This window comes from Synchiropus splendidus, chromosome 9, assembly GCF_027744825.2.
Source record: "Synchiropus splendidus isolate RoL2022-P1 chromosome 9, RoL_Sspl_1.0, whole genome shotgun sequence".
Classification (NCBI taxonomy): Eukaryota; Metazoa; Chordata; class Actinopteri; order Syngnathiformes; family Callionymidae; genus Synchiropus; species Synchiropus splendidus.
Genome location: NC_071342.1, coordinates 13,257,006 through 13,277,036, shown reverse-complemented (window position 1 = coordinate 13,277,036; position 20,031 = coordinate 13,257,006). Strand labels below are relative to the sequence as shown.

Below are 20,031 nucleotides of genomic sequence, written 5' to 3'. Positions count from 1 at the left end.
AGTACTATTTACAACAAGCGGAACAGCCGAATGAGCAGCGCGGTCTCATGTTAGCGTTGTGATGGGGCGACTTTTTCGGAGAGAGCCGAGGCAGACTGGACAGTGATGTCAATGTTTTTATTACGTTCCTGGTCAGCTGTCCAATATTGGAGGCAGAGACTGAAAATGCTCGATCCGTGCGGTTGAAAGGTCTATACCACAAAGAACTTGTGCATATACGACAGACTTCGTCTCTGTGTGGACAGGAAGTTTGCTGTTCTGTGATGCTAATGCTAATGCTGCACCCTGTTATGCGGTTGATTTAACTAGATGTGTTTTTCGATGTCTGATCAACTTGACATGGTCGACGCAGCATGTTTCATTCAGCCTAAAAAAATGCAAAACTAAACATTGTGCTCGAGTCACAAATCAGGAGTCTGACTCGAGTCCGGAGTCTTTTATCCACCAGTCCAAGTCAAGTCTCCAGTCACTAATAAGTGGGACTCGCGTCCAAGTTGTGTTATCATTGAAAATATGTCGACAGAAAAATCAGATTTGGCAGGCCATTATTATTTATTAAGACTTGAAAAGGGTGTTTAAAAAAATATGATTCATTCTGACACTCATGAGGAAGTTAGGGTCATCACTGAAACAGGAAGCCAAACTGGTTGAGAGACTGTAATACAACTCCTGGCAAAATAAATCATTTAGAGCCAGACAAGTATTGGAGTAGCTTTGTTTGTTCTCACGTCATATTAGCAGATTTTTTTTTTTTACTCTTCCCTCATGTCTTACAAAATACTTAAACGCTCAAACAAAGGATGATACTTGGTGAAAAATGAAGCCTATATTCTCCAAAACCAACATGATCCTGGGTGTGTGTGTGTGTGTGGAGTTGGATGTCGGCTGGTACTCACCGACTGCCCTTTAGGTCCAGCGTCCCCCGGCTTCCCTCTCCGGCCCTGCAGTAAACAAGTACCAGATTAAGAAGCATTAACACAAGCGCAATGAAAGGTGTGAAAGGTGACACATCCTGCTTGCAGTTCAGGCTAAACAGCAACATGCGTTACTGTCTCTAAATTGCTTTTAATTAACAAGGAAGGATGGTCTTAATTGCTGTGCACTGCGTGGCCCCCGCTCGCTCAGAGCAAGTCTGACTGTGAGAACCGTCTATTACACCAAAGGGCGGATTCAGCAGCACAAAGGTCAGCCTAGCGTTCGGGAACTTTAATTGAAAAAAAAAGCGCAGGGAAAATAATATTTGAGCGTCTGGTCCTGTAATACTGAGAGTGTTCTTCATCCCGGATGGAAGCAACTGTGAGTACAGCAGCCTTGACTCTGCTGTGGACAAACACATACTTTTGTTCATGTAGTGCATACGTGGTTTTCCCCCACTCACACCAGTTTGCCCACATGTGCTCAAGTTGTAGTGAGATATCAAAATTTCCAGAAAAAGACCAACTTAACAGGGTGCTACACATGACTGTGGCTTGAACAATAGAAACCCGAATGAAGACTTCAGCCTCCACCACCTTCATCATCCTCCCTAGTCGCTGCATTCTCTTCATGTCTTCAATGGACCATATGCATAGCTGTGCTTTCATGAGAAGAATTAGGTGGCTCACTAGCTTTTGGATTGAAGCGTTGTGGCTCCTCCCAGGAAAGAAGAACGGATGTGATGTCATTGCCCAGCACACATTCCACAAGCAGACACCGGGTGTAAGGAAATTAACCGGAGGCACTCCTGTGCATTTAGTCCATTGTCTTCCTCTACTTCCATCTTCAGAATTCTTGACCCAATACCACCTCTCCTTTCTCCAAATCCATCATCCAAACAGAGCGTTTCTCAAGCAAACTTCTGTGTCCACCCTTCCAAAAGGATACAGCCGGACGCATCAACATGTCAGTGTCACTCTAAGACACTTGAAAATACTCTCTGTTTGACGCCTCTGGAGTGAGAATGTGTTGCTGGCCTGTTTTCTCATTGGAAACCCAGGACACAAAAAAGGATCACCATAAAAGAGGCCAGTGACAGCTTCCCACAGTGGTTTCAAATGAACCAAAATTCTCTTACAAACTACTACAAAGTGACAGCTGACCTGGTTGCTTGAGTGTCAAGCCCGAAACCCAACTCTCCCACATCACATTTTGCTCATTACCATGTTACGACAGACACAAAACAACAATATAAAATTCATTGAGTCATTAATGTTAAAGATGTTCATTAAAAAGTAAAACTGGTCTCTGAAGCAGCACAAGCTCTCATCATAAGATTAGCGATCCAGCCACAAACTGATCTGACCTCACCGAACCCAGACGTGTGCTGAGCACAGACGATTAGGAGCTTTGCAAATCAATCTAAAATCAATTCTTAATGCAACTGGGAGCCATTACCATAAAGAAGAATTGCTTCATACACCACTTCTACATGAATTTTTAAATAACAAGAATGTAGATGTGGATATAACTAACCTCCCAAAAGTTTTCATCTAAAAGAGTAAATGTATATTTTCAAAATTAACAAATTGAAATATTAATAATGCAATATTTTAAGCACATTAATTGAAAAGGCAGCATCATACAAAGGTAAACAAGCAGAGGAATAAAAAAAAAACGTGTTATTTCCTGTTTGAAATTCCAAGGAAACGAGAAGATCAATCAAGAAAACACTATTATTGAAATCTGCCCAGACATCTGCACATCCGCCGACCTAAGAGACTGAGTCAGAGTCAGGCTGCCACCTTGGCAGTTTAAGATAACACAACAGTCTATTTTTCATTTCTGATCAATATCATATAATTTACGCTAAGCCAGTAGGTTAGTTTGGTATTGATTCTTCCCCATAGTCTCAGAACCTTTGGCATATCTCAGTTGTCCAGCCAAACAGTTGCTCAGGCACGGCAGTGGATACATTGTTGATATTCTCACACAGTAATTTAAGAAAAAAAAGTGCACCGCTCCTACCCTTTCTCCCATGACCCTGACAACAACAGCCCATGACATCATTCGCAATTACTCTAATACATTTTTCATGTGCTACGATTCCGAAACAGGTGACGAATTATGCTGTACAAAAATAACCCGAGTCTGAGATCCAAATAGCTGTTTAGCTGTCAATATAGATTTGAAAAACAAATGGCATCCCAGTAAGTGAATGGGGTTTGCGATTGACTTTGTGTAGAAATCCACAATCCACTTCGGGAATTCCTCTTCGCCGGGAGCTTTCTAATGAGAGTAATTGTATTCTTCTGTGTTTAGTCACCTCATCTCTTCTTTTAAGCAGAGAGTCTAGTATTCTGCGTGACCTCAGCTTTAGCAGTGGATTCAATTTACCCTGGGACTCATGGTACAGTACAGACATAAATGACCAGACTTCTTCTGAATTTGCTGCAGCACAACATCAATAATGTTTACATTTACTTGAGGTTGCTCAAATGTATTTGTTGCCCCGTATTTGTGGGTGTGGCCCTTGACATTGAACTCTTGAAAATAGACACAAGGTTTCCTCCCTGCATATGGGTTACTTGATCCCATGGCAACTTTTGTATCCCATCAGAATTTGTCTGTTACTCGGCGGGAGTCAGATACAGGGCATCACTGAAGTGACCATGAAGATTCTCCGACACGGTGGGATGCAAATAGGCTCCTAACCAGATGATGTGACCTGGTGAACTTTGAAATTTCCTCACTGCTTTTCCTGGTCTTCACCTCTACATTCCACCTGTCCTGGATCCATCCTCTCCAAAGCCTCCAGCACCACAGCCTTCAATCAAACCAGTGAAACCAGTTCTGCATGTGTTGCTGTGCAACCTCACTTCTAGGACTAGAATGAGCGCTTCCTCTGTCTGTTAGATGATGGAGGTTGTCTCCGTCTCTGACAAACCAAGGTTTGTTGTCAGGAGATGTATACACTTCAAGATGACCATACATTTACATCAGCACTCGGAGCCAGCAAACACATGGATGTTGAAATTGTGTGAGCATATTTATAGCGCTAGACTTTTTACTTCACTGTTCCATCTCTGCTTCTGCCCAGAAGCCTCTGTCAAAGCCCAAAGCAGGGTCCATTTTATGTTTTATGTCCTCTCATAAACCTTCACCTTCCTCTGCTGATGCAGTGATGGAGAAAAGAAGACAAAGGAACAAGCAAATGAATAAAAATGAGTTTTTTCAATGCTGCAGTTTGTTATCATGGGATCATCTCAGGCGTGTGCTGATGCTGATGTGTCAAAAAAAAAAAAAAAAAACGGCTAAGAGACTATCAATAACAAGCTTACATCACATTTATGAAAAAGAGAATGGAAATACACTCTGGGAAGTTGAATGAATAAATTTATCCACAGTAAAATCCAGGTAATTCCCCCAGAGAAGGACTTTTTATATGCATGGTTTCCCATGAAGGTGGAGCTTGATGTGGTGCAACTACAAGCAACAATTTGACAGTAACTTGACTGAATGTTGGGCAACATTATCATTTTTTATGGTACGTTCAATGATGTTCTTGTAGGTATAAGTGGATTTGTTTATTGACCCTGGTTATTGGGCAGCTACATAAGGAATTCATCTCTTTGTTGAATCCTGGACCAGTAAATGTTTGCAGTGAGTGTTGAGTGTTGAAAAAACAACACTCCTGCCAATGTTGCCGTGAGAGAGCAGTTTCACAAAATCACTCTGGAATAGAGATACGATAAAGATGGCTGGAACCGCGGTGGTGCCTGCAGGTTCCCTTCCGGTTCTGCAGATATGGTGAGTCGTTCAGCCATTAACGTCGCCGGCTTGAGCATCTGCGAGTGCTGACTCAGGGATTTAGGACAGATTATTCACATAGTTTTACAAAATGTGATCTAAATATCCAAGGTCTTTGTCAGAGTGTGGGAAACACATCACACAAAATGTCTTTCTAAATGTGTGAAAAGGAACTTCCACAGCAGTGTGTTATTCAACAGAAGACATTCATTCCACACTCCTGATTTGACGCACCAATAAATGATGGTGTCAGTCAGAATGTCTAGTGGTTCATTTAGTTATTGGTAAAATCCTCCGGTTGCTATCAATCTTTTCAACCAACTGTGACCCGCAAACACAGGATCTTTTTTGGGGGGGTCTAGAATTTCAGTCTTTAAATCTTGATGGTAGATGATAATGTGTTCGGCCTGTGACTGAGGGGTTGCTGGTTTGAACCCAGATTCCAATGTCTTTGTGTTGTTGTGTCCCAATGCAAGACACTTAACCCCAGTTTGCTCCTGGCAGTTCCAATGGCACGTTACGTCGCAGCCTACTGCCGCTACTGAGTGAACATGTGTATGAATGGGTGACTTTGTGTAAAGCACTTTGGTTGCTTGAGAAGCGTGGAAAGCTCTATATATGCAAGATCCATTTGCCATAATTTATCTGTCTATCTGTCTCATGGAAATTAACAAAAAACATAATTCGATGATGTGTTGATGTGCCATTCAAATCTGACATGCTCGCAGAATAGCTTGGCATCAAAATTAAATTCTAAATGCTTACCTCGATTCAAAGTTTCCATTATGGCTGCCTCACTCAAAACACTGAGGAACTACAGGAGCTACCAAAATGGCCTCTATCCCACAACTTTGAATAGCTTATTTGTTACGACTAACTGCTGAAGAGTTTGTTGTTTTGGCAAAACAAACAATGCAGGATTAAGTTTAGTAAAACATGGCAACTCAAAAAAATTGTATGTTTGATTTTGATATTTTGTAGTTTTTTTTTTTTTTTTTTTTTTTTCTGGGAACTTTATAACTAGTGTTCACACCCAAGTACGTTGCACAAAACTGTCTGAAACTGAGCTGCAAATGAAGACTCCTGCACCACCTGCTCCTGTCTTTCTCTGAAGATGAACGTAATCCACTGCGGTGCGGTGTCGTAACACGTCCCTTAAGAAAGGCAAATAAATGCTTTATCATCAAAGCCTATAAGTGGTACAATGTACTATGCACTGAACAGTGCTCCATCGATCCCATGATCCTGTGCAAGGCGCAATAAATTCCATCTAATAAAAATGAGATTCCAAGGCATCTGCGAGTGCAGCCATAGTTGTGATTTTTTAAGTGTATTTTTTTAGAAGTTTAAGAACAGAATTATTTCACACCTCAGTGTGAAGTCTTGGTGAATTCTTCTGGCTCAAATTGTAGATAAGTTTTGAAACTTGGAAAAGCACAACAGGGCCCCTTTAATAAAAAGTGCTCTCAAATAAAGACAAATGGATTGCATGATTAAAGTATGAATAAATGAATGGTAGAATGAGAACAAAAACTTGCTAATTGGGCTACAAAAAGCCTTTTGATCAGGTTGATTCTCAAAACAATTTCATGCGTGATCATTTTCAGATGCTTCACTCTGAGTCCTCACTACACTCCCAGGTGTTTCTCTATATTTCCGCAGTGACCGACTGCCTTGCCCTTTTGTCGTATCTGTCTACTCGCCTCTTTCCGTTTACCTGTTACTAACCCCGTTTCACTCTCACCCAGCCATCAGATCACCGCAGCAATCTCTGTTGCTATGCAACATGCAGTGTCCTATAAATTTGACAACATTCCAGCTCTTGATTATCATTTGAGCGCTGCAGTGTGGAGCCCTCCTCCGGGTCATTGCAGTGAATCATAGGCAGGTGAGACAAGTGGTAGGAGAAGCAAGACAGATGATATAAGGAAGGAATATAGCGGTACGAAAGGATAGGAGAGAAGCATTTTCTGCCTCCGCCTTGGCTGATTCCTTTCTCGGCACATAGTAGTAACTAGCCATACATTTCTAGCTTTCAAATGTAGTACTTAGAGTCTTTATAGGAAAGAGACAGTGATCTTTGCGCACATCATATTTTTTTTGTTGGTGATACCATCTTTCATCGGCCTGAGCTCTTCAAGTGTCCCTAGATCCAATTGCATCTCAGAGTCAAGAGACGAGATGAAAGAATAAATTCAAAGTTTCAAGCCAGAGTTCTCAGAGGGAAATTGAATATTGAAGTAGGGACCAATTCTGAGCATCAAGTGGAGGTCTTATCTTCAGCATTAAAAATGTAAAATGTTCGGCAAAGCTGTGCATTCTCTCCTGCATCATTGTAACAAAAACATTTCAGTCGCTTTCACTGTTATTGCTGGAGAAAGTCTATAGAGGTGAAATCCACTGCTGTTGTGTGGTTCTGGTCATCCTCCAGAAGAATAGTCTGTCTCCAAAGGAAGGAACTAGTTGACCTCTGAAGGCATTATTTCCAGGAATCTTTTGAAATAGAATAGCCCACAATGAAGCGGCGTCTTTCGAAAGCAGCAAAGGAAATGTGCTTGTGTGTGGGAGGAGAAACGGCAGCGAACACAGCTTTTTCACCGACTTGCTCTTTACTCTAAAATGACACCTCCAGGCGCTTCCTAAATATTTGCTCCTTTAACCGAGTAAATGTGAATAATTAAGATCACTTTTTAAAATGACTAGCTAAGCAAGCATTTAATACATGATCCTCGGTTCAAATGTGAAAGCCACAATGTTGAAAGCTCTGCAGAGAAGCACATGTGGGCAAGGGAAAGTGGTTCTGTCACAAGATTGACAGCATATTTTTGAACGTCTGACTTAATCCACATGATTCGCAGCCACCGCTGGTTTCCACAGAGCAGCATGTGTATAAAAATCAAAAGACAGCCGAGACATGACTCTCAGTAAGCCCCTGTAAAGCTAGACCCAATCACAGACCAAAGTCAACAGTCACAGTGACACACAGCAGAGGCTCTTGTTTATAATGACTCCATAATCCTCATCCCAAATGTCAACAAGTTCTTCTAAGGCATTCCATGTTGAGTCCCACGGAGCAGGAGTATCACATAAAGAAGGAAGAGCAGGTTACAATCTCACATTAAAGCTGATATACCAACAAAAAGCCTTGTAATCCACCTGACAAATGCTGCTGTCAGCTGGAGTCATGGTCGCAGTGCAGGCAAGGGGAAGTAGGGATATACAGTGTCTACACAGCGTAGGCACCTTGTGAGCTGACTACCTTTTGCTATTATTATGGTCCTTGGGGATAAAGGAATCATGTTGAATCAGTAGTGTGCGACATGCCAAAGACATTATGCTTCCAAATAATAAAGAGAGGAACCTATTTAACTCCATTACTATGGAAGCATGCAAGATAGTACAGCATGATGAACAATGACTTGCATTGGCATATAAGATCCCAAGTGGCCTCCAGCTGGCATCCAACAAAAAAGGTGAAATTGAATATTATGTAATTCCTTTCCTAAACTAGTGTAGGAGACTAGAGAGAGACTAAGGAAATAAGGAAAGGAGGGGCAAATCAGAATCAAGGATAGATATTGTGGACTGTGTCTTAAAAAGGGGAATGTATATTTATACAGTACGGATTAACCAATCACACTTTTTTGGAGCCAATACCGATACTGATACCTGGGCTTTGGGTATTGAGTGATACCAATCCAATACCAATCTTAAAGTATTAATAGTCTATGGGATAACAGTGGTCATGCTTTGCTGAAAAGGCAAACATGACTTCATATGTCAACATGGCTTGGTGCTTCATAAGGCGCTTTATTAAGTTGGTGTTATTGAACCTGTTGAGGTCACGTCCACCCCTCGAAATGCATGTTGCATTCACCTGTGTAGTTGTCGGTGTAAGGAGGGTGAAATATTTCCGCACTTGCTGCGACCATGTTATCATTCTGTCAGGTGCCATGTGTTTAACGTCAATGCGGCATAATCGACCCTGACTTTGACACTTTAACAGAATGAAGTAAAGCATATAAGGACTAGAACTAGAGATGAAGATAGCACCATGATGTGATGTCAGGTCAGAGTAATGTCGATACCACATGCTGCCTTATTCCATCTGATGATTTTGACCAATTGACAACTTTGTTGTCTTTGGCCAAACTTTGTGTCCCCAAACGGAAAATATCATAGAGTCGAGAGGGAATGTGACAATGCTGTGTCCTCTCTCTTTGCAGATGACCTTTTCCTGCCAGAAAAACGCATATGCCACTCCTTCTCTTTCTGCCTGAGCAGGCTTCTTGTCTGCCACTGGGGACGTGCACTGTGGCCACCTGAGTCTTTTGTCTGACAGAATTTTACCAGAATTAGGTGTGTGTGATGAACAACTGCAATATTGTCTTGTTATTACACCTTTCTCAACACATCTAACATGGAGTATTAAATTAACCATATGATACGACCGTGCAAAATTCACCTGTAATGGAAGCAAAATTCCAGCGACTGACTGATCACGGCACAACAACGCAGGTAAAAACCATCCAAGAAAACAAGCATGATATTTCAAACACCTCAGATAATGTCAAACAGCCAGGCAGCGATCTAATGAAATAACACCTGTTTTCTGCCATGAATGTCAATTTTCAGCCCCACTTAAATGAAAATAGCCTGAAATCAATCTGCGGGCTGTAAATCGAAGCTTAAACAGCTGGGATTCGATGACAGATAGAAAAGGGTTTTGCCAACAAGACAAGACTAGCTTTTCCATGATAGTGAAATGAAAGACCTTATGAGTTTAAGATTGACAACACAAAACTTTCAAATGCAGCTTTTTGTTAAACAATGTTTATTCTAGAAAAAAAAAAAAAAAAAACTCAGCTCACCATACTGCATGTGGTTGCTGTTGTCACTGTTGAACATCTGGGTGAAGGCTTGAAAGGCAATACTTCTTTTTTATTGAGGTTGGGTTCCGTGTGCGACAGACGTGAGGATTTTAAAGGTTACACCAAACCTAGGTTTGAGATGATCTTATTCCCTAAATACTGCAGTGAAGGAAAGACCCTTCCATTCCAGTGGAAATATGCTCAATAACAGCAATCGTTGTAGTCATCTTTCCGGTTATTTCATGGAATAAAAGCACCGTGGTTGACAGTGGAACGGTCCGGCACCTGAGACAGCCAGGATTAGCTCCAGCTGGCTCGCCTGAACAAGCAGTTATCCGTAAATTAATTCATTATTGAATACCGTCTGTTGCTTTCAAGTTATTAGATCAACACTCGGTGTTATCTTTTAATTAACCACAGTTCCTTTACATCCGGTGATTCTCCAGAGGGAGCTGAATGTGTGGTTACTTGACATGACTGTAGAAGCGGGCAGCCATCTTTATTTTTGCCTTCCAGCATTTCCCGTCTGGGTTTATACGCCTGCATTGCATCGATCAATTGCGATGCATTTCACCTTAAACAACAACTACAGGTGAAGATGTTTACTGGTAAAACATAAATTAAATCGGGTTTTCTATTTCAGATGTAAGCAGCTCAACTCAGCAATGTTTCCATTTGCCTATTTAAAAGAGAAGTGTTTGGCGTCATTTTTATTGCATCTTCACATTCTTTGGTTCACAGTGTGGGCTAAGGTATCGTGAAACAGTAGTGCAGAGTTTATGAAACAGTGTGCTATTTTTCACAGGCCGCCAGATGGCGCTTTTGGTTTAGATATGATGTGAGGTTTTGTTGTTCAAGTCCAAACATTATACAGCAGCCAGTGTCATCTGGTGGCCTCTGAAAATCAGGACACTGTTTCATGAAACCTCATCAACCTTTCAACAGTGTGTTATGAAACCTCATCTACCCATTACAAGTGCTACATGAGTTTTGGTTTTGGCCTCACATCATTTAAACCTATTCTTCTTCATCTTCTTTTCCTTTCGACTTCTCCCTTCGTGAGTCGCCACAGCGGATCATCCTCCTCCATCTCACCCTGTCCTCTGCTTCCTCTTCTGCCAAACCTACAAACCTCATGTCCTCCTTCACCACCTCCATCAATCTCCTCTTCGGCCTTCCTCTCCACCTTCTGCCTGGCAGTTCCAACCTCAACATCTTCCTTCCTTCCTTTTGTCTCCTAAACACCTGGCATGTGCTGTCCCTCTGATCTACTGTTTCCTGATCCTATCCATCCTGGAGAGAACCTCAGCATCTTCATCTCTGCCTCCTGTCTTTTCCTCAGTGCCACTGTTTCCAAACCATACAACATTGCAGGCCTGACCGCTGACATTATTTAAACCTATTGAGTTCTGAAAACTAGGACACTACCCTTCAACACTGTTTCATGAAACCTCATCCCCGCATCAAGAGCATTCACTATATTGTACAGAATGGCATGAGCACCCTAGAAAGGTTGTCAAACCGTCACAGTCCAAAGGACTGAGTAAGTGTTAGTCAGTGAGATAATAGTAAAGCTACAAATGCTGCACAGCATTGCCTTCACTACAATAACACACAAAATCTCGTGAAAAAAAAAAGGAAAATATCATATTTGAGTGATATACGCCGATATTTTGTGAACCCACGCGTTTATTCAGGCCAAGGTGTGAATGTAAATGGTACCATTGTAGCATGCTTGAGCTGTCAAAAAGCCTGATCCACAAGCCTCAGGCAAACCAGCTCCTGATTAAGGATTCAATTAGAGACAGACAATGTGCTCTCTTTTTCCGAGTGCCCTGCTGGATGGCATCTCAGGACACCGCACAAACTCAGAGAAATGCCTGAGCGCTGGAGCTTGAAGCGATCCCTCGCACTTGGTAAAAGCCTCAATAAAACAGGATTTGTTCCAGTTGTTTACTGTGGGTTAAGAGGAGCGGCCGGGGCAGGAAGAGAACGGCAAAGCCGACAGCTGCCTGGCAGGGTCTCAAATGCAGCTTAGCATTTTTACCATCCTAACGGGTGTACAATGCTCTCTTTAACTCCTCGCCATCTAAATATTGGGGGGCGTACGCTGACACTGCAGCCAGCTCAAGGCACAGCTCAGATGGCCAGGACGGCACCTATACTCCTCTTTCTCATGATGGATTCTCAAAGCCCTGGACCTGGAAAGCCATTTTACACATGAGCCACTAGATGGCAAACTAGCTTCAGGGGAAATTCTCAAGGTGGCGGAGGGCGAGCCAGAGACTGAGGCTCTCTTCTGAGAGAGGATAGATGCCCTCATTGCATGAATGTATGATGCGTTTTGGGTAACATCTGTAATTAGGCAGTCTGGCAATTACACACTGAATGCGGGGCAGAAGAGTTATTTTTTTAACGCCATCATGTGAGTCCGAGGAAGCAGGAAGCAGACTGAGGGTGACAGCAACAATCATTTCCATGCCCCATTATTCCTCTATTCATCTGACACACAATACTACAGGTGAAACCACGAGGGCCGGTCATTGAGCGCAGCCTGTCTCTGGATGAAAAAAAGATATGCTATCAAGCCAACTCTAACATTCAAACACTGCAGCTGCCCACCACAGAGAATGCAAATTCTGACTATGGATGTCAACAGAAAGTAAATCACAACAATCCCATGGGCGCCCGAGAATCACTGTTTCGCAAGTGCCACGTGTCGGCCATGTCTTGAATATTGATCTTCAAGACCTCATTGACTTGAACAACTCCTAAGGGTGGGTGGAAGATGGCTGACAATATAACGTGGATTTGCATTTTTTTGTAATGTACAATCAAAACTGACCCAGGTCAGGACACTATCTTCTGGACATCTTTGTGTACTGTACACTGGCATTAGCCCACACACCTAAGAACAGATTTTGTCTTGCAGTTCTTATAAAGAAAACTTCTGTTCTGAGTGCTGCTGATTTGACGGACATGACTCGATGACTTGATAGACCCATTCAGCATTTAGGGTTAAGGCTTCCAAAGCGTGTGCATTTTGGCGACAGAAGCACTGTTGTTTGTCAAGATCGCAACTTTATCTACGTGTGTGTACAACATTACTTCACAGAAACAATTACTGAGCTTTAAAACATGTTTAGTGCTGATACGTTTTTCAAACTAAAGTTAGTTTACACAGTGATGTAGATGAGCTATAAGCCACTTCCGCTTACTAAAAATGCACACCCATATTTTTTACGATGCTGACTGCGAATGGGTTCAGTAAAATTATAGCCTTAAAGTTGTACCGTTTTTCTTTGGATAGGATATTTAGCTCACACACAAAGGACAGGGTTACAGCGTGGCTCACGGCTGCACTGGCTTTTGACTCACCATTACTTCTTGACTACAAGCAAAGTGAAATTTATTGTCAAGCAGTACCCTGAAGCACTGGCGCCCTGACCTGCTACTTCTCTGACCCACACGTTTTTTCGGGGTCATTGAAGAAGTGCCATCATAACAGGCCACAGACCAGACTCCAATGGCGTTGATGAACATACCAAAAAATCCACTCCCTTCAAAATGAAAACAAAAAATCTTTGAGACCAGGAAACGTTGCTCCCCTTCAGTTGAGAATGACTGCTCTCAAACACCTAATCTTCTACTCCACCTCTTCATCAAGAGCAGACATTAAGTTCGCCAAACCCCTGACACATCTCCAGCAGTCTGCAAGCCAGTGGCACACAATGACTCCATTTCCTCAGTTCTCTCTCTGTGAAATCTCACCAGTTATGTGAGTGGTTGAATCACCTCCACCTACAGTCTTATCCCTGTTTTTGATGTTGCAGCTGTTTGGCACAAACAATGTCGCAGCCACAACAGTGGCAGACGTCTGGAATGCGGACATGAACTTTCCTGATACTGAAGCCGCGTGGAGTGGTCGATGAGGCTGCCTTAAGGAAACATCCAATTTAAAATATAGGTTGTTATGTCACCATTGTGTTTCCACTTGAGCTGGGTGCCACTTAAATGCTCTCATCTCCTACAAGATGATGCTATTGGTCTTGGCTTCCTGAGATTTCACAGCCTCATCTGGACATTCAGCTGTATTATTCATCCCAAGAAGATTGCCTCCTTCCCATGTTTACAGACTCTGAGCTTTTTATTAATGCATTATCTAACAAGTGAACAGGGGTGGCTGAAAATCTACTTTGAATAAACCGTAGTTCATTTTACAAACCAAATATTTGAGGTCAGAGGGAATGCACTGAGCAAAGATCCACATGGCTCTGACTGTAGCCCCTGGCAAGTCCTCTGCTTCATATCACTCACCATGCATAACAGATTACACCAAGGTCCCGCACACAACCCACTGTATAATATCACACCAGTGTCAACACACTGCTCCCTGGCATGCTATTAAAGTGGACACAGATGAATGTACCAAAATTGGTTGTGGGCTGGAAGAGAGTGTGAAGAATAAGAATATGGATGGCAGGCTGAAAGATGCAGCTTCCCACTATCACGCCTCTGCTGTGTTCAGGGTTACATCTTCTCTCGCTGTCGCCCTCCCTCACATTGGTCATAGAGCTATGCAGTTTAGTCAAACATTCCAGGTATGAAACGCTTCATAGATGAGGGAATAAATGAATGAAATTGCTGCTAAAGAATGGGCTAAAAGCCAAAGTGCATACATGTCAAAGAACCGCACTGAAAATTCCCAACATGGCTGGATTCCACTACACATTTTTATTTGACTACTTTTCTTTATTACATATTAAATTCCCCCCATTCTTCTTCCCTCCTTTTCTATTTTCCTTTCTCAATGGCCAGTGTCCTTGGAACATGCCAAAAACGGTCCAAAACAGAAAAATCATTTTAAAAATCTTCAACAGTCTGCAACACAATAAATGCTTACTGAGTTTAATCTGCATTGTTGCCATTGTTTTGTTCGTTTTATTCAGTGATTCCTTTTTTTTTTACGAGGACTGACTTTCTTCAATGCCAATTTACAAGATGATATCACACTCTAGCTACACTGCAGATGGAGGACCCATGGATTGAAAGTGAGTTCACAAGATGGTGATCACAGATTCTGACTTTCCTGGTTTGTAGCATGGTGAGTTTTGGAGAGTCACCTTACACCACCACACCAAGGACAGCTCCTACATTGAATTATTTCATCACAATTGGTCTATAATAAGAAGCCTTCAGCTGCTACATGATTCATCTGCTTTACTCTGCTTCAGTAAAATTCTACATGGCAGTTCAGCAGTCTCATGCTGTGTCATGGACGCCAGAAAGGAAAGGAAGGAAAAATCTACTCATTTCTATGTGAGGATGTCACTACAACGGATGCACATCGATGAGCACAGTTATCCAAACAGGCTGCGTGCAAACATCTCCAGATCAGCTGAATAACAACATGGCTATTAAGTGGAAAAACTGATACGACACAGGAAATACTTCATTGAGTGTTAATCCCTCAAGCCGCATGTTGAGAGTGAAGTACATTTGATAGATGCAAACCGTTGATGTCTTGACAAATCGTAGTAGTATTTATTTATTTGTTGTTGCTTTTTTTTGAGTGACCCCAACACTGTCACTATGTTGTATGTAGTTATTTATTTATTTATTTTTAATGAATATGTATTGTGATGTATTTCAATGACATTGGGTTCAAACTGAAGTGACAGTAAAATGGGCTGCGAATGATGGTTTACCTGATGTGACCTGATGATCAATGTATTAAATATGTTTCAATATATTTAATAGGACAGTCAATATATTACATATATTTATAATATATTATATATTACAATTTTACATTTCAATTAATCGCACTAAAGATGAGTTAACTTCCGAATCATTTTGTGTCTGTTCAAAAGGCCGATCAAAGGTAGATTTATTCAACACAAGAGTGGCCAATAATGTTTACAATGTTGTGCTTTCAGCATGTTTTTGAGCCTTTTCAGTGCCTCTGATGTCATTTTAAAGACTGTTGCAGTATACACGTTGCAGGAGGAAATCCTCAATCCTCCTTGAAGTTACATTTAGAACAGATACAAAACGCGTGATTAATTTGTCATAAATCACAAGTGAGCTCATCTACAGTGGGATTAATTGAGAATAAAAATTATAATCTATTGACAGGCCTAATATTCAGATCATTCAACTGGTGTAAACAAATCAAGATGTTAGAAGCTAATATTAATGCAGTATTTAATACATTATTTTAAGAATATACTCTCATCAATATATAGTATAAAGTATAGATTTTATTTTTGCAAGCAAAACTCAAGATCCAACATGATTTTCAAACATTCATCCATTCGCTTCTTCTGTTTATTCTTCCGAGATTACTTTGTCAGGATTTTAAAAACACCTTAGATTTTGTTCAAAAAAACACCTGCAATATCTAACCACTGATTCAATTTGTAATTAATTTGCAACAAAACACTTCTCCTCAGGTAATGAGGGAGCTGAAATATGTCATTCCCAAATGGAAACTCATCAAAGCAAACTTTAAATAAAACTCACTTCCCTAAAGAAGCCTGCTCTTAAAAATAGGGCTGCTTTTGTTTGCCACTACACAAGACGTTCTTCTCTTTCAAAACAACTAAACATTTTAGGTTTGCTTGAGATGAAGTAACACAGTCGGTTGAAAATAGATTTTTCTCTTGGCTCTGTATTATTGATGAATCCTGAGTATAAATGCTGAGCGCAAGACGAAGCTAAACATCTCTGCTTTTCACTCTCAGGTCACCTTCTGTTGACATGACACTAAGAACCATTTATCATAATAACATAAATGTTGTGTATAAAATAACAGCACTTCTGATGTTCAATTGATAGCGATTTACCAATATTTGGTCTTTTGTCACAGCTGCCTTGAAAGGTGACACACGTTTTTGTCGTCACTGCTTCCGCCAACACACATCACTTAACAATCCTCCGCATTACCTGCATATAGAAAAGCCATTATGTTATCATTCTCTGCCATTTTCTCCCGCTTCTGGAAATACATCCAGAAGACCAGTCTTTGGATATAAGTAGACAGTTTGGAGCCAAAGAAGTCTCCTTGTTTAGATGGCGGCAGCTCCAGTGTGAACGATGGAACATAGAAATGTCACAGGGGCCAGCCACCTCCTGTCCAGCAACATACCGATGTGCTGAGTGTATTCAGCTCAGCTGACATATGACACTCCATTACTAAGACCTGGCAGACTTGCGGACAGCATTTCAAATGTAGCAGACACAAGCAGAGATACAAGGATGTCTTGTCGAGCCTTTTGTTGCGTGGAGAGTCTGCGTCTCCGGAGAGGGTTGTGAGGTTGTAGATATGTGAAGAAGAGCTATGCTCCGGCCAACAATAGCATGCCTATCTAATCCTCAAAGGGTATGTTGACCTACATTACCCCTTGTTGAGCATTGCCGTAACAAACACACACATCAATTTACCACCGCACACATACATTCCCTGTGACTACAACAATGCGCGATCAAAGTCTCGCTCAGAAGTGCTGCCCTTTGCGATCATTGCTGTAATTAATCGCTCGATTAATATGTGTTTATTCCAAAGCACGTGCATGCACTTGATCCCAGGGCTCGCTGGGACTGACGGTAGTCAGACTGATAAATCACAGCTCCGTCCACGCGGCCTTGCGTTTGCCAGCGTTCCCCTCTTTCGTCCCACCAGAGCCCCGATGTGAGACCTTTTCATAGCCAATCAGGTCACATCTTTGCCTCATCCTGCCTCCCAGTGCACTTGACATTGACAAGATGAATTGCCCCGTGAACTGGGCAAACACTTTACCTGCTGGTGGATTACAGGTGTCGCAGTGGCCTCTCTCTGGATGTCCTCAATACAATTTTGGACAGAGAAGTATAGGAATCATCTAGGGTCAGCAAAGGGTTAAAAAAAAATCCCTCCTTGCTTGTAAAAATTGCAGAGGGTGTAAATCTTGCAATAAAACTCAGCTGTGAGCCCTGCTGACCTTCAAATTCTTCTCGCCGTATAGCGCTGCCACTGACTCGGACTAGAAATCTTCGACACTTCCTCATCGCAGAGCTGTTTTTAAAAATGGACTCGCTTTGTTTTCAGGCAATTCCTGAGGATTGGGAACCACACTGATGAGGCGTTGTCTGTTTTAGCTATACAAGATGGCGGAGTCTCCCAACCATCAGGCTCATACTGGCATTATAAGAACAAATCATTGTCTCCAAAAACTCAAGAAAGTCACATTATAAATCGGTCAGTCAATTTCAAATGGGCTGAAATCCACTGAAAGTGTTTCAATTGTTTTACATCTCAAGCTCCTTTAAAGTCAGGTTCCCAACATTATCGATTCATCTCCCGCTGAATGAAAAATGACCAAATTGTCCTTTGGAGCACACATTTTTGCCCATCACATCTTTAAAAAAAAAAGTCCAACCAGTGTCTGGACATAGATAGATATCCATCCATCTGTCAAGCCATCGATTTTCTTCAGGCTGTCGAAGGCAGGGTCACGGGGGCAGCGGTCGAAATTAAAGAGGCCATGTCCTTCTTCTCCCCAGGAACCTTCTCTCATCTTATTACAGGAGTAGAAAGGCATTCCCAGAGCAAGTAAGAAGCAGACTGTACTCTCCACCCAGGGAGGGCGAGCTTTATAGTCAAGACCGTGTCAAGACCTGAGCACACAGAGACCAAAACCAGACTGAATACAGAATACAGAAGCATATGTCTGTTCGTCATATAGACACACACTATTTGTTGCTGCAGAAGAAATTGTAATTGCTTTTTAAAAAAGAAATCTAGAACTGAAATGTTGTCAATAGAGCAAACCAGCAGTCCTGTATTCAGTTTGGTCTCGGTCTCGCTCCTCATTGGTCTTCAACTGTCTTCCCTCAATGAGGAGGAGGAGGAGGAGAGGAGTGTCTTTTCCCCCCATTATCTCAGTCTATTCCCAAAATAAACTGAATAAAAAACAATTTGTAAATAACTTTGTGTGCACATCAACGCACTTAGAAGAACTTTTGTCCACGGAGGGAAAACAAACGCCTCAGTGCTTTGATCAATAATAGCATGCCATCTTTGAAATGAAAATCCCAAACTCTATTTGAATCGGGAGACAACACACTTAGAAAAAGACGCAAAATAAAAAATGGTGAGTTCAAAGCCTCACAAAATATAGTATTTTCAAAGTGGACACTAAAACGGAGCATGAATAGAGACGATTCAACCCACTAGCTTTTTATCAATTCGATCAGCGAGCACCTGAACAAAACATTGAATTCAGGATAAAAAGGAAAAATACTGCGTCCTCTGTTATGAATAAATAGAGACCAACATTGTTTTAAAACCCACTTCTTAACCCCAAGAAGTACCAGAAGTGTCTAGGCAAAATGTGTTCACATGTTTGTCAGGATTAAATTCTATAAAAAAACAACTCTTCTACATTGGGGTTTGACTTCGCCTCCCTCCAGGGATGCGTTTACCAACGAAGTCTGACATCCTGCAGCCTTATTATTTATGACCAGAATAGCAGCTAATTCACATAAATCAATAAATGATATTCTTCCCCCCGTTTTGTTTGTAATTTTACACTAAACTAAGTGGGACAGTGAAATCATTGCTTTGATCTAACAGTTGATAGAGCACATAAATTGTTGTCAGCTTGCTTCGGAGAACTTCTGGCCGGAAGGCTTCTGTCCTCTCTGGGGACTGGCGGCTTAATAATGGCCCCCTGCAGGCCTTCTGGTGGAGGTCAACAGTCTGTTACACTTGTATCACTGCTCACGTCCGCTTCCACCTATGGAGCAAGAAGCTGCTGCCAAGTGTTCCGGTGACCGCAAATCAAAGTGGAGCTCCCTCCATCTTAGTCTCACTGTCGGCTTTGTTCCACCCCCCCCGTCCACCACTTAGAATATTAATATTATAAAGTCTGGCCGAATGCTATAAAAAATGTTATTTGATCAGTTGCAGGAAACATTTAAATGCCGTGCCATGATTCAGCTCTAAGAGAGACGGCTGCCTGGAAGCTAATCAGGTTACATGACAGAAGCTGTTTCTTCACATTGCTTTTACTTGACTTCCATTTTAAGCAGACGGCTAGAATTGTTTGTAACACACAGTGAGTTAGCAGGGATGGGGTGATGTAACTTGAGCTGCTTCCGATTCAGCAGAGCAAGTGACAAGAGATAGGCAATACCACAATACAAAAACAGAGCTGAGCTAAGAGGAAGAACTCTCCCTTTTTTTTTTTTAGATCAACTCAAATCGTACATGTGGATGTGTTGCTAACTCCTTCCTCAGAGATCAACAGTTAGAGACATGCAGTAGAGACAAGTCTCGAGGCCTGTGTTCTAAGTACCAATCTGTTTCACGTTCACGATAGGACAGTTTGTGCAGTATTGATAAGCTGACACCAAGCGAGATCAACGTGTCAAAAGCAACGGTTTTACATCT

General features: G+C 41.7%; 1 protein-coding gene across 4 annotated transcripts in view; it reads right to left on the bottom strand.

Moving 5' to 3' along the window:
* Positions 1-20,031, bottom strand: part of LOC128765068 (collagen alpha-1(XIX) chain-like) — a 127,383-nt gene that overhangs the window by 60,173 nt on the left and 47,179 nt on the right. For all 4 annotated transcript variants that reach the window (XM_053875464.1, XM_053875465.1, XM_053875466.1 and 1 more), the window contains one exon: positions 897-941. In XM_053875464.1, the coding sequence (XP_053731439.1) occupies positions 897-941 (45 nt within the window). The remainder of the gene's footprint in view (positions 1-896; positions 942-20,031) is intronic.